The 21,368-nt window shown below is 43.3% G+C and overlaps 2 protein-coding genes across 4 annotated transcripts in view; one reads left to right on the top strand and one right to left on the bottom strand.

The window, feature by feature from the left end:
* The window catches only part of AIRIM (AFG2 interacting ribosome maturation factor), a 222,309-nt gene that overhangs the window by 123,479 nt on the left and 77,462 nt on the right, over nucleotides 1–21,368 (bottom strand). The window lies entirely within an intron of this gene.
* Nucleotides 1–21,368, top strand: part of SNIP1 (Smad nuclear interacting protein 1) — a 59,008-nt gene that overhangs the window by 7,652 nt on the left and 29,988 nt on the right. The window contains exon 3 of one of the 2 annotated variants that reach the window (XM_085647905.1): nucleotides 11,313–11,353. In XM_085647905.1, the coding sequence (XP_085504031.1) occupies nucleotides 11,313–11,353 (41 nt within the window). Of the gene's footprint in view, nucleotides 1–11,312; nucleotides 11,434–21,368 lie in introns of both variants that reach the window. The other variant, XM_085647906.1, reaches the window with a different exon arrangement.

Below are 21,368 nucleotides of genomic sequence, written 5' to 3' on the forward strand. Positions count from 1 at the left end.
GTCCTTCAGGGCTCTTCTCTGAGCCCACTATATTTAACATCCAGGAAAGACATGGCTTGGAATTCGGTCTTGACTGTTCACGTGAGGCACAGGGTCAAGACAGATTTGCATATAGCTGTGTCTGAACTGGGGTGGCGAGGTGAGCTAAAGAACGATGATGGATTCAACCTAGATCTGTGACTGGGGGGGTGAGTGTCTGAAAAGTTTCTGCCCTCCGTCCATCATCTCCTTGTGTTTGCTTTGTTCGCCCTAAGTTATCAGGGTAAACCCAGACGTGGGTCCCTTGCTCACTTTGCCATTGGATTCAAGCTAGCCTGGCTGATGAGGGCTGTTAGCCCAAAACCGGTCCCAGGATGCTTGTTTCCGGTCCAGGGAAGACATGGCTTGGCAGTTCAGTCTGGACTGTTCACATGAGGCACAGGGTCAACACTGGATTGCAAATAGCTGTGTCTGAACTGGAGTGGCGAAGTGAGCTAAAGAACGATGATGGATTCAACCCATATCTGTGACTGGGAGGAAATGTGTCTGAAAAGTTTCTGAACTCCGTCCATCAGCTCCTTGTGTTTGCACTGTAAATTGGCAGTCTTTTTCCACAAACCTTTGTCATAAATGTTATGCATTTCAAAACCTACACCTAATTGAAGTAGCTGCAAGAGCTTGATAACGGCTGAAAATGATTTTCCTAGTGCAGAAAAAAAATCTCTTAATCTATGTTTTTATTAGGTCGAGCCTAGGCAGCATGCATGCGCTGTCTGCAAGACATGCTGTATTGAATCTATGGGCTTTCAACACGCCCAGTGCTACTGGTTGGCTGTTTGGCCTGCCTTTCGGAATTACTTTGATCTGGTTGGTGAATAGTGTACACCTTTGGCTGCTTGGTTCCCTCCCATCAGATTTCACCCATTGTTCATTTTTACAGGCCTTCTGTTGCCTCCTCACTTGTACCCACTCCCTCCTGTCATTGCTGCCATCATTCCTCCTCCGCTGCTTGTGATTTCACGCATTGTTCATTTTTGTTGGCCGCCTGTTGCCTCCTCGCCGTCATCCCCTTCCCGCTAGTCATTGCTGCCGTCCTTCCTGAGCTGCTGCTTGTTATTTTAAGTATGCCTTTGTCTTGTTTGGGATTCGGGCTTGTTTTCCTTTTATCACTCCCTTTCCCTGTCTCCTCCCTCTCCTATTTGTTCCTACTTCTCCACTTGGTATCTTCCTCATAACGGCAAGCCCTCTAATCTCCCTTTCTTCGCTTCAGCATACTATGAATTACACCCAACTAAGTTATGTTTTAATGCAGCATAATTCAACTTTTAATTCTTGTTTTTTATGCGCTCTTTTGTGGCTTCTTCCAGTATATCGCGCTCGTGTATCATCACACTAAGAAATCGAATATATGTAAAGCCTTCATGTAAGCATTACACAGCATTTCCAGCTATTAATAATGTTCTAAAATATCTGTATAAAATGTAAAGATTAACGCCTCTGGATACCATATCATTTTGTGAAAAGCGCACGCAGGCAGATGTTGAATTTACAGGAAACGCCTGCCGTGAAGATAACTTGTCAAATAAATCCTCATTTATTACTATGTACATGGCCAGCCGATAACATTCCAATAAACGCATGACGAGTCTTTCTACATTAGCCTGCGGGGTTTGTATTCTGTGATGGAGGTGAAAAAATATATTAATAAACACCTGCTCAACGGAGAAAAAGAAGAATCGGGGAGTAGAAAGGGAGAGAGCAAGAGAGAGAGAGAGGTGAAGGAGGCAGAGAGGTATATCCCCGGTATCTAGGATTCAATCCCGAAGGGGAGGGCTCAAATTTGCCTCTTAAATTGCCCTCACACACCCCGAAGGATGTCATGCTTCATCATCGGGCTTTTTTGCTCCTCGTCGGGACGGCGCTGCAATGCCCGACGGTCACCAGAAGGGTCTTTTTCGCAGAGATCTTTTAAAGAGAAAAGCCGATAGGTGAGTGCGAGGGTGTGGGATAAAAAAAAGGGGGGGGGGGAATATCCAAAAAGTTGATGGTTTACGTGCGTGCAATGTGAGTGCCAAAGTAACACTGAAAGAGTCTAGCCAGTTCCATGTAGTGTTGCAGGATTTATAGACACACATTATAATACATAAAAGTAGTTTATTGCATAATAAGCATCCCAGACACTGGGCTAAGCACCCTCTCTTCAATCGACTAAACTAAGGTAACATTTATGACCGCCTTTACTGTAGAATGTAATCATTAAGATAACTGGGTTTGCGGTTTTCTTTTGTATACTTAGCCTATTTGAGAATTATCTCCATCACCGTTGTCTTCAGAGATTGGCAGATTACTCAACCTAGCATTATCATTTTTCCATGGCCAACAGAATACAAAATCCCCATCATTTTATAATAAAGATACTCTTTTCATGGTCCAAATACCATCATCACTAGTTTTAATAGTATTCCTGAACAACTTCTCCACATGTTTTGGAACAGTATATATATATATATATATATATATATATATATATATATATATATATATATATATATATATATATATATCCCCACCAGTGCAATTATATATTCAACACAAACAAATCTGAGATAGTTTCATATTACAAGCAAAGAAACAATACGAGTCTTCTTATGTATTCATCTTCTGATGTTTATTCTTATTTTCTTTGTAGAAATGTACATATAAGAATCACAGTGATGTCGTCTTTTTCCTTTATGGTCAGATTTACATACAAGTATCACAGTAAAGCCAACACGTGTTTCGCGCACACTGCGCTTCTTCAGGGCTGTCATACAAACAACATAAAAAAAAAGAAAAAAAATTTAAGAAACAGAAAAGAACAACTTACGAGGGAAGCAAGATGGCGGCCGCGTAGTTGTGGCCGTTGCAGCAGGGCAGTGAGGGCAAGGAACTAAGCCCCATGAAGTCGTAGCTCACAACTACAAACCCCCTAGACTTCGGCAAGCATTGGCCAGAAGAAAAACGGCAACGGCAATGCAGACGGCACTTACTTGGGTGTAGGCTCTCGAGGCTGTCTGTCCTCTTGGTGTTGGCCGCGTTCGCAGCTCTCTCTTCCGCGAGCTTCGCGGGAGCAAGGGATGGCGGAGTCAGGCTTCTAGGCAACGAAGGGAGGCGGCTTCCAGATCACGGCGGGGGTTTGCTGACGGTGGCGGTCTAGGCCAGAGCTCGCCGTGCGTGAGGACTCAGAAGGATGTTATGGCCCCCAAAGCGGCTGCTGGCTCTAAACTGCTGACTCAGAAGAAAAAAATCACGGAGGGAGAAAGCTGAGGCAGAGGGAGATGTGGTCCTGCGAGGGCCCCAAACACCATCGGAGTAAACAAAAAAGAGGCAGCAGGTAGCTGGCAGAACCCGACTGGCGGCAGCATCAATAGCGGACATATTTCCTAAAGTCGGTAAGGAAAAGGAGAAGGGGTCTAAGGAAGCAGAGGGTGGCGTAAATACGTTGGCGGGAAATCCAGCTGGTAACCCCCCCCCCCCCCCTCCTTGATTTCCCTCCTCGATTACCCATGAATGTACCGACTTGACCCTTTCCTCTGTTATACCCGCAGTCAATATTGCAAGTTTCGCCCCTGCCCCTGCAGAGGTGGAAGCCAGCGCAAAGGAGACGGTCTCAGACGAGATCACACTGGCCCATCTAGATATGGGGAAAGGCTGTGGCGACACTGTGGGGCAGACTACCGGGGCTGGCTGTGTAGGAGCCCAGCTAAAGCTAGGAACATCTGTAAATACTGATACGCAGAATGTTGATATGTTGCCAGGAAGAACTATTATCGAGAGGGAAAAAGCGCCGAGCGAATACTATTTTTCTGTTTCTGATTGGGCGGAGTGGTCGGAGGAGGAAGAACGCAGCTCCTATTTGGACTCAGAATCCGATACGGAGTATGGTCTCCCTGCAACTACAGTGCGGCCTCCTGCAGTAAAGAACCAACCCTTAAAAATAGGTCGCTCTCACCGAGAATTAAGTTGGGATCGCTCTCCTGACCTAGCATTGCAGGGAGGTCCTGCAGTGGATAGTACTGAGCGGTCACTCTTGGAGACTATTCATCAGGAGATACTGGCTCATAGAGAAGAGACCCGCCAGGATAACCGTAAGGCGCAGGCCGCTATGAGGAAGATGCAGGGAGTGGTCAGGAAGCTCTCTAAAGTTTGCACCAATATGGCGGACAGAGTTTCCAATCTGGAAGAGAGGGTGGTATCTACGGAGGCCGAGGTAGCCGCTGCCACTAGCAAAGTCCATGCCCAATGCGCCCAGGTTGTGGATTTACAGTGGAAAATGGAAGAGATTGAGAACAGGCTCCGACGGAATAACTTGAGGGTTCTGGGGATCCCGGAGGGGGTTGAAAGTGCCGATATATAAGGGCATTTATCATCAAGCTTTTTGTGCACGCGTTTCCAGAACTCTCTAGTTGGAACTGGTCCACTGAATTACGACAAGTCCACCGTACCCCTTTTAAGATCCGTGGCAATGCTAAAGAAGGGGATAAACCTAGAGCAGTATTGATATTTCTGGGAAACTTTATACTGAGACAGTCCATTGCAGAAAAGGCCAGACCAGATGCTAGGAGAAGCGGCGAGGGGTTTTCTTTCTTCGTCCGTCCAGATTACTGCCACATTACTGTGGAGCGAAGATGGCGACTGAGGGAAATGATTAAACCGTTTCAGGAAAAGGGGTTTCAAGCTCATCTTATAAATCTGGCCCAGCTAAAAGTCATCAACGAAGTAAAGACTTTATTTTTCTCATCGGAAATCAAAGCGAAGGAGCATTTGGACTCTATATGCAAATAGACTGTCTCTTTTTGGAAATGGTCATTCTGTAGAAAATTAGCAGTCAAGAGTCGGGGTGGAGAGATTTTAGTAGCTGTGATTTAAGTAAATTTCAAAATGGTTTAAGGGGCTTTAAAGGGGATTATATATTTTGTTCTTATTGTGCTTGTCCTCACTGCGTCTACTGCAGCTCCATCAGATGCACAGACTAGGTCGGAGTGCTTCACTAAGGAGGGTTCGGGTGAGGGACCGCGAACAGGGTGGGGTTCGCAGTGGAGGGAGTTTGGGGTGAAAGGAGGGGTGGTAGGGGCTCGGGGGTTAAGGGGGGGGAAAACAGGGGGAAAAATGCAGTTTGTATCATGTTGTTTACTTTCTTAGTCAGCTTATGGCCATAGAGATGGCGAAGCAGTCTAAAGCGCAGGTTTACTGCGATGTTCAAGTAGCCCGTCAAGATGACAAGCATTAGGGTATGCTCGGTTAATATAGGTGAGTTAAACGATTGGAGGAAACGTCTAAGGTTGGCTCACTTTGTTAAAAATAACAGAATTGATATTCTTTGTCTGCAGGAGACCCACCTTCCCTGGTCTAAAAGGAGCATAATGTCCCTCAGTGGTTTTGAGTTTGCGCAGGTTTACTGCGATGTTCAAGTAGCCCGTCAAGATGACAAGCATTAGGGTATGCTCGGTTAATATAGGTGAGTTAAACGATTGGAGGAAACGTCTAAGGTTGGCTCACTTTGTTAAAAATAACAGAATTGATATTCTTTGTCTGCAGGAGACCACCTTCCCTGGTCTAAAAGGAGCATTATGTCCCTCAGTGGTTTTGAGTTGGTGGCCTGTTCGACCCAAACCTCTACAAACAGGGGAGTCGCGATCTTATTAAAAACATTTTTGGGAGGGGTTAGGCGTATAAAATCGGATAGTCATGGTAGATGGGTCTTAGCGGACTTAGAAAGGGGCTTGACACTCTGCGTAGTGTATGGGTCAAATGAAGATGATCCGGAGATCTTTGACTCCCTAGAACTAGAGCTTGCAAGTTGGCCAACTCCCATAATAATGTGTGGCGATTTAAATATCTCGGCAGATTGGCTTCGTATCAGGGTCGGAAACCAAGAGTTCTTAGGGCAGTAAAAGCCCTTATTAATTCCCATGGGTTAAAGGATGTGTGGGGGGTAAAAGAACCATCAAAGCCTGGCTATACATATTATTCCACCCCGTATCAGAAGTTCACCAAGTTGGATTATTTCTTTATATCCTCAACTGCAGTTAATAAAGTAGGAATAATGAAACTCCCGAAATTATTGTCGGATCACAATCCATTGATGATGTCTTACGAAATATCTGGTTTTGATAGGGCAAGGACTAGATGGACATTCAAAAGGCGTCTATTGGCAGACAGAAGATTTACAGAACATATCTTGAAATGGGCAGGTGAATTTTTTGCGGCCAATAGGTATAGTGCATCCAGAAATTGCGTGGGAGACATTTAAAGCTGCTCTAAGGGGTGAATCTATAAGCTATGGGGCCAGGATAAGGAAGGAGGATAGGAGGGAGACAGAGCTTAATGGGGAATTTGTCGTATGCAGAAGAACAGCATATGAAAGATATAATTAATGGAGGGGATAGTAATAAGAGTCAGAGAGAGATGCTGAAAATCAGAGCAGAACTCCAGAAGTTGATCACCCAGAAGGCTACGGGAGAGTACCAAATATCAAGGGCCAAACGCTATGAAACCGGTGAACAGGCAGGCAGGGTGTTAGCGCTGCAAATAAGACAGGGGAAAGCAAGGAATATAATAGCCCAGATTAAAGAAAATGGGGAGGAATTCACGCAGGCTAATGAGATAATTCAGGCTTTTAAGAATTTTTACCAACGCCTGTACGATGAGGAAACACGGGACGGTAATCGGGGGGAGGAGGTGGTGGATAATGGTCCCCGACTTAACACTTTTGGGAAAGAGGAACTGGACAGGGATATCAGTGGGAGCGAGATAATCGAGGCTCTGCGTGAGCTTGCTTCCGGCAAGGCCGCAGGCCCAGACGGGATCCCTCTGGAGGTCTACAAATGTATTGAATCGGAGATCATTCCCTTATTGGTGGATTTATTTAACGGTATATTATGCACAAGAGTGGTCCCAGATTCCTGGCGGGAAACTAACATCGTAGTCTTCCATAAGAAAGGGAAACCCCGGGAGAAATTAGGCTCCTACCGCCCAATATCACTAATTAATGCGGACACAAAACTATAATCGAAAATCTGGGCGAAAAGGTTGGGCAGGATCATAGACGGTCTGGTCTCCCCCTGGCAACCTGGGTTCATACCAGGGCGCAGTACTACGGACCATATTAGAAGAGCAATAGCGCTGTTTGATGCCCAGGTTGCCGGGGGAGGGGAGATGGCCATGATCCTGCTCGATGCAGAAAAGGCCTTTGACCGGGTGGTCTGGGATTTTCTATGGGGGGTGTTCGCGGGGAGAGGATTTGGGGAGAAAGTTATCAGAGCTCTCAAAGCTATGTATGTGGATCCCGTAGCGAGGGTGGTGGTTATAGGGGAAAGCTCTGAGAAGATTGTCATAAAGAGAGGCACACGACAAGGGTGCCCCTGCTCCCCGATCCTATTCGGACTATACATCGACCCACTTATTCAGAAGATACTAGGGTCCCCCAGGATGAGTCCGGTGGTTTGTAATGGTTATAGCACTAAAATCTTGGCCTACGCTGACGATCTGGCAATCATTACAACCATTCCCCAGCAGGCGCTTACGGCCCCGGTTGAAATAGCAGAGGATTATGGTATTTGTTCTGGTTACCTCTTAAATCCAAAACGCAAATAATCTGCAATGGGAATATAGTCAAAAGCGATATAAGATATGTGGATTCGGCGATCTACCTACGGATCAAGATTAATGCCTCAGTGGAGAAAATAGTAGCTGAGAATTACCCCCCACTCATGAAATCTATTGAAATAGAGCTAAAGAGAATAGATGTGTTACATCTTTCTTTGATTGGGAGGGTAAATGTTTTAAAAATGACAAGATTCCCAAAAGTTCTATATTTGTTCCAAGCCATACCCCTCTTTTTGGAGGAAAAATTTATCAAAAAGCTGGATTCCATTTTTATAAGATTCATCTGGCAGTATGGCAAGGTTAGGCGCTCTACAAACCTCATATCACTTCCTAGGGAAAGGGGAGGGCTGGCCCTACCGAACCGAAGGCTATATCACTGGTCTAGTCTCCTGACCCAAATGTCTATTCTGTTTCAGCATGAGGCAAATAGTGGTGTCACCAATCCAGCAGTCCAGGACCTACCCTCCATTTTCGAGCTATTAATTGGGGGAAAAGCCATTGGGCTGCTGCTGCGTGAAGTCGATCGTAGGTACTACAAGAGGCCCCGCCTGAAGATTTTGGAAGGGGCATGGGGGGTCTGGAGGTCCACTTTAAGGTTCTGTAAAATCCTAAAGGTAAACCGATATCTCCATCTTTGTAATTTTAGTTTGCTCCCTTATGTGGGTGCTGATAGGAACCTGCAGGTATGAAGGGTCCTTGGTGTTAAGACTTTCGGGGACATATGGGGAGGACTCGAGCCACTTGGGTTTGTTGCCCTCCAACAAAGGTTTGATAACCCTGATAATCATTGGCTTTTGTATGGTCAAGTAGCACGGTCATTAAAGGCATTGAGACCAAAACCATCATTATTCGAGGATGCCCCCGTGATTGAATTGTTAATAAAGGGGTGTAAGAAGATCAAATGGGTTTATAAGCAGCTCTTGGCAGGACTTCAAGATGATAAGGAAAAAACAGAGTCCGCTTGGGCTACTAAATTGGGTGATCCCGATGTCGATCTTGATCTGGCTCTGGCCCTCACCCTGAATAAAAAAATATTTAGATCCACAAATCTGAGGGCCCAGCATTATAAAACCTTATTTAATTTATATAATTCTCCTGCTAAATTATTTGCCTGGGGGGTCAGGGCAGACGATAGATGCCCCAGATGTAACGCTGGGCAAGCTGATCTTCTGCATATGTTTTTCTATTGCAGTACACTGACTCTAACTCAGAGGGAATTGGGAAAGTTCTGGGAGGGGCTGCTAGGCCACAAGATCGTCCTATCCCCTACCCTGATGCTATTGGGCTGTGACCATAAGTTAAAATTGGTAAAGGCTGAAGAAGCTTCGGTTTTTATTAATGTAGCTGAGCTTCGGATTTTAATCTCATCGGGTTGGAAGGACACTACGGCCCCCTCTTTCCAAATGTGGCTTTCCAGACTGCTGAGTATACATAATATCGAGACCTGTTTGTATGAGCAGAAGGGTAAAAAAATGCGGGAGTTTGGAAATAGCTTGTGGGCACCGATTCTAACTTGGAGGGAGATGGTCAGTGGTTAGCCGAGATTGCGTTATAGGTTCCATAATGGTCTCCTTCGGTTCCCTTCTTCTTTCTTCCTATGCATACTGGCTCGTCAAGGACTTATCGTCTAGGTTTTATAAGGGTAACATTCGCGATTTTAAACAAGTGTATTTACGCTGATTTCGCAGGTCTTCTTTCTTTTGTATTGAAGTGTTCAAACTGCAAATAAAATAAAATTTAAGAAAAGAACAACTTACAATAAAGCACGTTCCTGATACATTAATATACAAATTAGCACTTATTTAAAATTCTAACATAATTATTAATTTATAAACTCAGAAGCAGTATCTAAATTATAACCGATTGTTCAATCAGTCAATCGTGTACAGAAATTCGGGTTGTCATAATAATGTACACATTTTCTATGGTAAGTATACCCATTCTAATGATCCATAGTGGTGTATCAATTTAAAAAAAAAATGTTTTATCCTCCCAGTTCTTATAATGGCTGGAGCATTTCTTTACCTCAGTTAAGTAGCTAATCTCACTTCTTGCCTTGTATTTTGGAAAAAGTTCTCCCATTAGTAGAGTCTCCGTTTTCTAAGTATAGGTTCCTAAAATAATATATATTGATGTTACCATATTGCTTTGTTTATTTACAAATAATCATTTTTAATATTGAAACTTAATTCTCACCTTAATTATTCATGTATACTTGTTGCACATCTAAAATATATCTTCAGAGTGTATTCTTTATCAGTCCTCAGTCTACTGGGAGAACTTTTTCCAAAATACAAGGCAAGAAGTGAGATTAGCTACTGAACTGAGGTAAAGAAATGCTCCAGCCATTATAAGAACTGGGAGGATAAAAAAAAATTAAAAAATTGATACACCACTATGGATCATTAGAATGGGTATACTTACCATAGAAAATGTGTACATTATTATGACAACCCGAATTTCTGTACACGTTTGACTGATTGAACAATCGGTTATAATTTAGATACTGCTTTTGAGTTTATAAATTAATAATTATGTTCGAATTTTAAATAAGTGTTAATTTGTATATTAATGTATCAGGAACGTGCTTTATTGTAAGTTGTTCTTCATTTCTGTTTCTTATGTGTTTTGTTTGACAGCCCTGAAGAAGCGCAGTGTGCGCGAAACACGTGTTGGCTTTACTGTGATACTTGTATGTAAATCTGACCATAAAGGAAAAAGAAGGCATCACTGTGATTCTTGTATGTAAATTTCTACAAAGAAAATAAGAATAAATCTTAGAAGATGAATACATAAGAAGACTCCTATATTGTTTCTTTGCTTGTAATATGAAACTATCTCAGATTTGTTTGTGATGAATATATATATATATCAGATTCTTTCCACACAGTTTTGAATGTGCCCCATTGCCATAAGTGCAGCCTGCCCTCGGAATCCAGCATCAGTTGGTTCTCCCCTAGTCTCCGCCTGCTGCTCATGTTGTAATTCAGATACTAACTCTCAACCACCACTCTCCTGTTTGTGTGCCCCCTCCCCCAGCATATAAAAAAAAACCTATAACAAACGAGCATTACAACTGGCAAGAACAAGTTGCTAGCATTACAAGGACAAAAAAATAACGAAGCCATTTTTTATGTACATCCTATGTAGATCCTCACACTGATAGGCCAACTCCTGGTTACAGTGCACTAACGGCTTGGGCGGGCGTCCTCGAATCTGGGGAACTGGGTTCGAGTATCGGCAACGACGCTGAACATCCTGTGATTCTGGGCAAATCACTTAATCTCTCCGTGCCTAATAAATAATGAATGTGTCCTCATGTACCACAACTGGCGCTATGTAAAGCGCTCTGATACCTGATTAGGGTTAAGTTTGCGCTATATAAAACTGTTAAAAAAACAAACATAATATTTATAACTTGTAACATAAGTAATAGTTTGAAGTTGCCATGTGAAATGTGTTTTCCATAGATCTGATTGCAATGCACCCAATGCTGACTGTTTTTTTAACATATACTTTAGGGGTATAGTCAGTCGCTTACTGATCTGTATGCCTGGGTAGTCCAGCTGTCTCATTTTGCTTATGAATCAGGTGTTTCATGTGTTTTATTTATGAAACCGTGAAAGTTCTAGATTTACCCCATGTGGGAGAAGTAAGTGTATCCCTTTTTTCTTACTTTTGTCTAGGTCGCCAACAAAAAGAAAGAACAAGTCGTCAACAAAAAGAAGTAAGTCTCCTAGAAATAAAAGGGACACAAGTAGGAGCAGGAGTAGAAGTCCACCCCCCATGGTGGTTAAAGTTAAACAGGTAATTGGAAATTTTGGAAGCCAATTTCTAAGTCTAGTGAGAGAACAGCCATAACATTTCTAGAGTACTTTAATTGCGTCTAGGTGATTGACAATACTACAGACTAGAGCACTGCTGTGTGAATTTGCTTTAAAGCTATGGAAATCGGATATGCAAAATGGTCGTGCTTTAAGATGCTGAAGCCTCTTTTTTTTTTTTACTGCTGAGATTCTCACCTTACTCTCCATTTGCAGGCAAGAACTGCTAGTTTGAGGAACTTCCATAAGCGTGTGTTTGTTTTGCACTGTGCAAAGACCAGATCCATCAAATTAAATCACGCGATGTGTGAACCATTTCCCTAAAAATATTGGGCTAGAAACTGTAAAAGGGCAACTGTTGAATTTTATGGCATGTTTTTATTTCTGCAACACTTTTCAAATTGCTAGAACCTGGTTTTTTTGATGCTTCCAACTGTTCACCTCTTATACAGAATACAAGTGTGCAACAGCATGCCCAAAATTAGTGTTTGTGTCCGTATTGAACTTCTGTTTTGGATAATGCAGGTCAGATTTGGACATTGTTATTGTAATTGAATTTAAGTAGTGCTTTATACCCCTGATGAGGCATTGAAGCACGCTGCTCCGAAACCCAAGGTTATGTGGGTAATTCAGTAGTATCGGTTACTGTAAGTTATTTAATGGGATTATTTTTATAAGCTCCAGTAAACCTTTCCATTTTATTTATGGTGGGATAAATTAATAGTGGTAAATTGTGGTCATTAGTGGTGGTATGTGAGGTCATGCACGTGGTTGGTGGGATTAATAGATGATTTAGAGGAGATTAGGTATAGTTAGGTTGCATGAGTATGGCTTTCAGAGGAACGAAGGGAGATTGTGATCTTCTAAATGAGTTGTGAGCAATTTGTAGAAATACAGTAATAAAAAATAATGCAAACATGCACGTGACAGTAAGTTGTGCTCAGAGAAAGGCATGCAAAAAATGGAAGGGAAGGAGACAGATATTTGAAAGCGATGGAACAAAAGGATTGCAGACAATCACAAGTTTTACTTAAAGTCAGTTTTTCACAGTGGATTTTTTTGATTTATATACTATTTTTGAGACAGCATGCAGTTTGAGGAAGCAACTATGTAGAGAGAAGCGACATTATTTACATGTGAAGATTGTGTGATATTAGTTATTTTTGTTAGGAACTTAAATCCCGTCAACCACCTGTCAAGTCAGTTGATCAGCGCAAAGGTTAAAAGTGAAAAATGTCTGGACACATTTGTCGAACTATCAAGAGCTTTTTGCTTTACTTTGAGGAAGTGGTAGCTTCAAGATCATGTTAGTGTGAGAAAATACATGGGAACTATTGCATACATTGAAAAGGGTATTCTGCAGGTGCTAGAGTGGATGTCTTCTGATGTTGATCGTCAGGTTTGGTGCACACTATTCATTACAAATCAGAGCGGGGCCATTTATATGCCTCTGGTTTGCATTGGCACAAAGTGGAAGGTGGGGGGCAACTTCCCAGACACTGCAAGTGTATTGCCTGCATTCCAATGGTTGGAGGGTGGAAAAGCTTGGGGATGGTAAAAGAGTTCCTTATGTAAATTCACTGAAGGTTTCCTAGCTCTGAGGTCGACCGCCCTAGCCGTTAGGCCACATTCTTTGTTAGCAAAGGGTGATGATTGCACTTCGTGAAGCACTGCCCTTAAGTAGATGATAGGGGTGAGGAGGGGTTGAGCTGCAGGTTGAATGGGGCCCTTTAGTTGAGGCCAGGCTTTTTATCTACCATGATCACACTTTCAGTGCAGAGCCCTCGCATCTCTTTGTGCCTCTGTTGTGGGTGCTCCACACTGCAGACTGTACTGCTGTGAGGGGCATCACTACACACAGACTGTGTGTGGAGAGCAGCCTGGAAAATACATTTGAAAGGCGGATCAGCCCAAACAGGTTCTGAAGTGTGAGGCAGTGCTTGCCATTTGAGTTGAATAGAAATTCTGTTTTTAAACTGAGTGAAGCCCTTTATGCTAAAATAGGAGAGCACTGCAACTCACTGTGGATTAACGAGAACAGAATAATTTGATTATTTGTGATTGACCTGTGTAGCTTTTTTGAAACTGATTAGAAAGTTCAAAATCTGCACCATGGCGAAAAGTACAAAATCACTCCTCATGCGGGGTGGAGGACCTGAGTATCTACTCTTCCTCATTAAAGAAAGAAAAACGCTCACATTGCCATTCATAATAGAGCAACATACTCCTCTGTGATAAGTACAGTAGTGAAGACAGCATTGTAGAATTGCATTATTTGTATTCATTTAAGTACAACAGGAAAACATGAAGGTCGATAAAGCAACTATCCATGGGAATACGTCTCCTGGCTATCAACTGCATATTCATGTTTTTACAGTACACTTAGAATAGGAGAATTTTCTTAGTTCACTGTAAGCTACGATATCTGATTTTGCAAAGCCAATTCCTCCATAAAGGAGGGCATTGATCAGACTGAATCGGACACAGTAATCATTGTTCGTGCCTACCCAAACCCCCTTGAAGTTAACTTTTCCTGCGTACCCTTAACTAAAGGACTGCATGGTGGGTGTGAAAAGAAGTGTGGAGCCATAGCATCCCTTTGTTCTGCCTGTTTATGGGAAAGGGAAGGAAGTTGGTACTATTGATCTGAAGTAAAGCGTGCGCTATATCATGCCATTCACCAATTTAAAAAAAATATTTTTTGACATATACCAACTGAGTCCATAGTTTCACCCAGAAAGCTCCTGCCTACATGGTTGAACGTTTTCTCTGCATCAATGGAGAGCATTAAGTAAGGCCTGTTTGTGGATTATTTGTATATTTCTAAGTATGTGCAGTATTATCTTTGGTGGTGTTGCTATGTTGTTTCTTTTATATGAATCCAGCTGACCGGGGTAAAATAGAACAAGAAGCAGACCATGTATAGCTGGTAGTATACTCTTAAAGTTTTTGCCTAAAAGAAAGTAAATAGATCTGTAAGAGCTACATTGGTTTAAGTCTTTGCCCTGTTTAGCTATTACCCATACCCAGTCTCATGGATATTAGTGCATCGTCGCCTAAAACAGTGTATCCAATATTTGTCTCGGTCACCCTATTGCATTTGGAAGGCACTTGCTAGAAATTACTCTAGTCAGCGTAACATTTATGTGCTGCAGAATAAAATGTAAACTCTATTTCCATAGCAACATTCTGGTCCCCTCAAGTCACATCTCTTTTTGCAACAGCCACAATCTGAAATCGGAGCATTTGTTAGCTATTCTCTGTGAATATGAACATAGCCACAAGGCCAGTGCTGGGTATCTACAACTTTTTTGTCAGTAGTTGGATATTAGCGTTGCCACCAACCAATTCTCCCACCATCAGACCACCCCCACCTCACCCCAGACGCCAGGCCTGTTAGTTTTTGTGGTGCCGGATGATCGACACTAAATGGGAAACCAGTTGGACCAGAGTCTAAACAAAACTTTTTTTTTTCTTATTGTGCTATTCCCCTTTCTAGATTGAGGCATATATAACTTCATACTTGTAAGAGGGTCGGGACTACCAAACGTTTTGCTGCTGTGTTAAGACCCTTTGTGTTGAAACTAATTAATTGTGGCATCTACCTGTGCAGCCTGTATATGATGACCAATCTGGTAGAACATCTGGCAGCCTGGGTGAAATCTGGAAAAAGTCTGTGTTTCCAATTGAATCCCTTAAAATGTTCACTTTCTCGCGTCTGGCAGGTTGCATGTTATGTGATTCGTTCTGTAGAGAAGAGCTTAGTGATTCCTTAACTTTTGCAGTCTGTTTTTACACCAGCACCTCTTTCACAGAAAGCTTACATTTTGCTCCATTGTTTGCCATCTCCTGAATGCTCTGAGCGTTAGTCAGGTTTTCTTTCGCCCCATGAGCCATTGGGTGAGTTGTCACTTCGGCCACCCTGTTGCAGGGATTCTGCTTATGCACAGAACTATGCGCAGGAAACCAGGACCTCAGTGAATTGTGGTGTACTAAAAACTCACCTCAGAACCCCTATCCGGCCAGCATCAGTGTCCCATTCGTTATCCGAGTATTATCTCTTTACAACGTGTACAGACCAGGGTCGCTGCTCACTGTTTGGGATGTTAACAACAGACCGTTCTCATCTGAAGCAAAGTCGAGTAAGCATTTCTCAATTTAATAACCTGTGACTACAGTGTCGTGTGCAAAAGCAGCAAAAGCGGCAAGATGGCTTTCTAACATCTAACGCGGTTGTGCTAACTTAGCATTGTACATATGTAGATAACGATCTTCACTACACCCCCCCCCCCCCCCTTGATCGGACCACTAACCACTAGGGGCGCACTTGCAAGAAAGCAAAGTTCAAGTTTGATAGAACGGAACCAAGGGCATGAACTGTAAGTCCATATAAGGTAAGTGGAAAAAGTTTGAAAAAAAATTAAAGAAAAAATGTAAAAAGTAATGAAAAAAAACATTTAAGGGATTAAAAAAACACCATTGAAGGACGTATGACGAAATGATGGGGGAAAAATAGTCAATCCATCAATGTATAAGCACAATAAGTTGCAACAGCTTCCAAGAGAAAATCATTGGAACGTTCCGCAAAATTATCTGCCATCCAGTTCAGCACGGGGAAGGAACACACATGCTCCTCAACCACCGGAGCCTCCAGCACCATTTAAGGACAACTGGCGTGCTCTTCAAGATAACTTCTGTCTAAGAATTCAATCGCAGCCGTTCCGATGTCCCAATTCCCAAGGACTCCATGTGCTGCTCCACAGGCCATAATCCCGACGCCAGTACAGTCCAACTCATGAGCCACTAAGGGGCTCATCAGCCGATCATAATCCGGGGCAGGAGACACCGAGTTTGACAGACACAAATCCAGAGCCCATTGGAATGGACAATCTAGGCAATGAAAGACGGGCTGTACACAAGTAAAGTACGGAAACCGGAAGGACAATCCATAGGCTATGCCTAACGTCGCCAGTGGTAAAGTGCCATAGTACTCAAGCATCCGGTCACGAAGATGTACCAGCCGGAACCTGCTGTCGTGAGACGCAAGTTGTGCATCCATAGCGTAGTGCGCAGATCAACAAAAGTATTCCAGCTATGAGGGCGAGAAGTAAAGGGAGACTTCCGAAGACGCTGGAAAAAATAGAATGAAAAAAGGCCGGGATCACACCAAAAATAGTTTGAAAGGAGGTCACGAGGCCGGAGCCCACAATTTAAAAAAAATGAGCCATGCCACTTGGTGACGAGGCATTAAAGATGGTCTGAATCAGGGTCCCAAAATGAAGTGGGAGATCAGTATGCAAAAGCGCTTGCACCTCAGTGCGTGTGTTTGCTACGTGAAGGACAAATGTTTCCCGAGATGAAGTCAACGCGACTTCTTCTTTTTGAGACAATAGAGCCCTTATTCTGCTCATCTTGTTGAACTCTGCTTTCAAGGTTGAAATGGAAGGCCAGATGGATACATCGAGCCGGCCATGCGGGTGTGGGAAAAGGACGTTATTACAGCAAACCACCCTCTGTGATACAGTCACTATGTAGGGCATTCCCACTAATATCCCACAGCAAGCTTCATTATTTAATAGCAAATAACTACCGTTAGCAAGCAGCGTGAAAGATGGCGTTATAACTGGCACAGGGATCCCTTTCAGGACGCAAGCTAAATTAGGAGCGTGCACATTACATGCACCATGCAATTGAATGTGCCTACAAGCTACAGAGTGATCCGGAGTGGAAGTGCACTCTTCACCTTTTAAGTATACCTCTTTACCGTCTCTCACACATCTATACGTGAATGGGAGTGACCAAACCTCGTGCAAGAAAGCAGTACACAGTTGTTCATATCTGCCAAGGGCATAATGTTTCATGCACGAACTGAATTTAAACAGTGGGAACGGTAAAGTGATCAACCCATGTATAAGCCGAATTCAATTCAGCAACAGAGAAAGGTAAAGGTTCTAATTTCTCAATGTGCAGTAATGAGTATGTAGCATCTTTCATGGACATGAACTGTTGTTTTGCAGTTAAATTAAAAGGAACGAACAAAGATGAAGTGTTCATGTAATCCCAAGGGACTTTCCCTGCCTTTAACGTTTGCAACGTCCATGCAAACTGCATAATAGAACGCAATTGATTTTGACCATGATACAATACAGACAAATCATCCTGCACAATGTCTACCACAGATGATACAATATTATCTAAGGTATAAATTCTGGAAGACAGGGTGTTAATGCTATTATCTATTACAGCCAATACTTTCTCCATATTGGCCTGGTCAATAGCTCGTAATCTGGAAGCAGCCTCAATTTGCGATAACTTCCAAACCTCGTTGTAAATAGCATAAACCCATCTCTTGGGCCTGCCAATTGCAGGACCCTTAACAAAATCATTCAAATCTATTTTGTCGTTTAATTTGGATAATTGAAGTTTAACAGATGCTAAAGTAGAGTGTTGCAGCCAAGATTGGCATAACTTCCCTACTGAGTAGGTAGTCACAGTGTGAGAAGATTCAAAACGGGGGTCCACACGAACTCGTGTATACCCCTGCCTCAAACCCAGAAACCGATGTTGACAGGAATCTGCACTTGTCTGCCACACCAACCACCCTTCTGGGTCTAATTCAGAAATATTGAAGGATGTGTTGGAAACGTATGTCTGCAACGTAGCAAGGGACAGATCTGTATGATTAACCCAATCAGGATAAGCACCCAGATCCGGAATCGAGGGGGAATTTAATGTTTTAGTAGTAGCCAATCCAAAACAGGTGGTCTGAAAAATTGACGAATTTAAAAACAACATGTGATTCGGGATAAGACAGGCACGATGCAAAGCTTCCGTTCCCCGTACCTGCCACGGTTTAGAACCTCAAACCGATTTAAGATCGATGGTAGCTTTCCACAGATCATATCCTCCAATTGCCAACTCATCCATAAAGAACTTGGAATATAATTATTTGGTGTGTGTCAGTCTAACCTTAGAAGCAGACTCAGGCAAAACCTTAAAATAAAAGGAGGCCGGATTTGACACAGTAAAATCAGAAAATAAGTGAATTTGTCCACTAACGTGGCGGAGCTGCCCAGCCTAGGGGCTGGACAGTGTTCCCATTGTGTATAATTTACAAAATTCCTAAACTTATTTGCTCGGTGTAGGAAATGCGTGCCGTAATGTTGATAACAAAATTGTTCATCATAATTAGCAGTGTCTAAATACAAATCTTCAGCATCAAATGCAGCATAATATTTCAAATCCGAAAACAGTGCTTCTATGGCTTGAACATCCCAGTCATCTGAGTGGATGTTCTGCTTAACGACATCACCCATAGAAACACGAAATACATTTGGCACATTAATTACTTCAGTGGGGCCATGAATTTGAAATTTTACAGCATCCCAAGCGATCCCATCACATACAGGCCAGGCGGTAATGTTCACAAAAGTCTGGTCCCTTTTCATGATATGTGAGGAGGAGTGGGGGGCCAAAGTACCATCAATTAATGAATTTGCTGATCTTTCGTTCAGGTAGTGTGAATGAATGAATGAATGAAATTTATAGTGCGCAACTAATACCCGAAGGCATCAAGGCGCCTACCAAACAGATCAAAACCAGAAAACAAAACACCACTACGAGTATGACTTAACAAAAAGATGGGTTTTCAAGGCAGTTCTGAAAAGCTGTAAAGTGGGAAGAGACCTAAGTTCGAGTGGGAGATCATTCCACCACTTAGGTGCCAGAAAGGAAAAGGCTTTGCCTCCCCATCTCACTTTCCGGATACGAGGAACCAGTAGGAGAAGTTTATTAGAGGAACACAAGTTCCTGGAGGGGCTATAATGGGACAGAATAGCACCCACACCAGAAGAGCTACCCCTAGCCAGAGCCCTGTAGGTCATACACATGGTCTTAAAGAGTATGCGATCCTCTATAGGCAGCCAGTGTAACAATTTTCTGGCAGAGGTAGCCGAGGCATACCTAGGCAAATCAAGGACAAACCTAGCTGCTGCGTTCTGGGCTACTTGCAAGCGCTGCAGCAGACTTCTATTAAGTCCCGCATAAAGCGCATTGCAGTAGTCCAGCCGAGAACCGATAAGAGCAACAGCCACTTGTTTCCTTGCCTGTTGTGAGAGATAGTGTCTGATTTTTCTCAATCTGTATATAATGCCCCAGCAGGTAGAGACCGTTCTATTAACTTGTTGACACATGTTAAGGGTAGGGTCGATCAAAACGCCTAGATTTTTGGCCGACGAGGTGGGGTCAGGGCACATTCCCAATGAATCAGGCCACCAATCATGTGACCAGACTTCTTCCTTTCCGCCAAACACCATCACCTCCGTCTTCTCCCCATTCAGTTTCAGTGAGTTGTGAATCATCCATTGTCCTACAGCCTCCATACAAGATCTAAAGTTGGAGGCAGTTGACATAACTGACTGGGAGAGAGAGACGAGGATCTGTGTGTCATCTGCATAGGAGACTACCTCCATCCCAAAAGATCTTATAAGTCTGGCAAGGGGGGCCACATATATGTTAAAAAGGGTCGGGCTTAAAGCTGACCCCTGAGGGACCCCACATTGCACAGACAGGGATGGAGATAGGAACTCCCCCAACTTCACTCTTTGCTCTCTTTGACCAAGAAAAGAGGTCAATAAGCACAAAGCTGCTCCATTAACCCCAATCTCCCTCAGACGAGATGACAGGACTGAGGGAGATAGGGTATCAAAGGCTGCCGTAAGGTCCAGTAGGATAAGGAGGGCGGTCTGACCCCCATCTACCCGAGTGCGGATATTATCCAGCACTATGGTGAGGGCCGACTCGGTGCTATGTTCCCTCCTAAAACCATGCTGGGAATGATCGAGGCAGCCAGAGCTTTCTACAAAAGCTGCGAGATGTTTATTGAGATGAGTTTCTAACATCTTCGCAGGGGCAGGGAGCAGTGAGATGGGGCGGAAGTTTTTTAAGACCCCAGGATCAAGAGATGGTTTCTTGAGTAGGGGCTGCACTACAGCCCTTTTCCATTGAGGAGGGAAGATACCCTCCCTTATGGCCCTATTCATGATGTCAACAAGGGGAGGCAAGAAGGTTTCCCTGCATTGCTTAAGAATCTTAAGGGGACAAATATCCAGAGGTGAACCAGACTTAGTATTAGTCAGGAGGATCTCTAAATCTTGCAAGGAGAGAAGAGGAAAGGATTCCAAATGTCCCCGAGAGGGATTATCCATTAGAGCAATGGGAACATGAGCCACATCCCTGAATACCGGGGGCTCAATGGTCGAAGTCCTCTGCAACTCCAAGGTGGAATAAATATTAGAGATCTTTGTCTGGAAAAAGACAGCTATACTGTCAGAGTTGCTGCGAAGCAGTAACAGGGTCCGGAGTTTGAAGGGACATAAGGGAGTCCACTATCCTAAAAAGCTCTTTAGGAGAGGAAAGAGAGGAGGAAAGGGCCGTAAAGTATTCCTGTTTAGCCCTTATCACTTCCTGCTTATACTTCCTCATCAAGATTCTATGGGCTTCCTTGTTCCTCCAATCCCAGCTAGAATGCCAGAGCCGCTCCCGTCTCCTAACTTCCTGTCTGAGTGATCTTAGATGCTCCAAAAATCAAGGGGCAGGAGGCTTTTTTCTCGCTGAATAACGCACCCGGATAGGCGCCAACTCATCCAGTGCGTCAGTAACAGCCTTTTCAAATAGCGTTACCGCCCCCTGAACATTCTCCTCTTGAGAGACAGCCAGGCTAGAAACCCAAGGAGCAAAGGAGCTATCCGTAATAGTGTCCATTGATAAGTCTAAAAAACACTACCACAAAGCCAATGGACATAAACAAAAATACATATGAGCACTAGCCAAATGCAAGTCCAAGGGGGAATTAAAAAATGTCTCTTGAACCAGGCCACAAAAATCGAAACTTTGGACGGGGCAATGAAGTCATTGAAT

This window comes from Triturus cristatus, chromosome 3_2, assembly GCF_964204655.1.
Source record: "Triturus cristatus chromosome 3_2, aTriCri1.1, whole genome shotgun sequence".
NCBI lineage: Eukaryota > Metazoa > Chordata > Amphibia > Caudata > Salamandridae > Triturus > Triturus cristatus.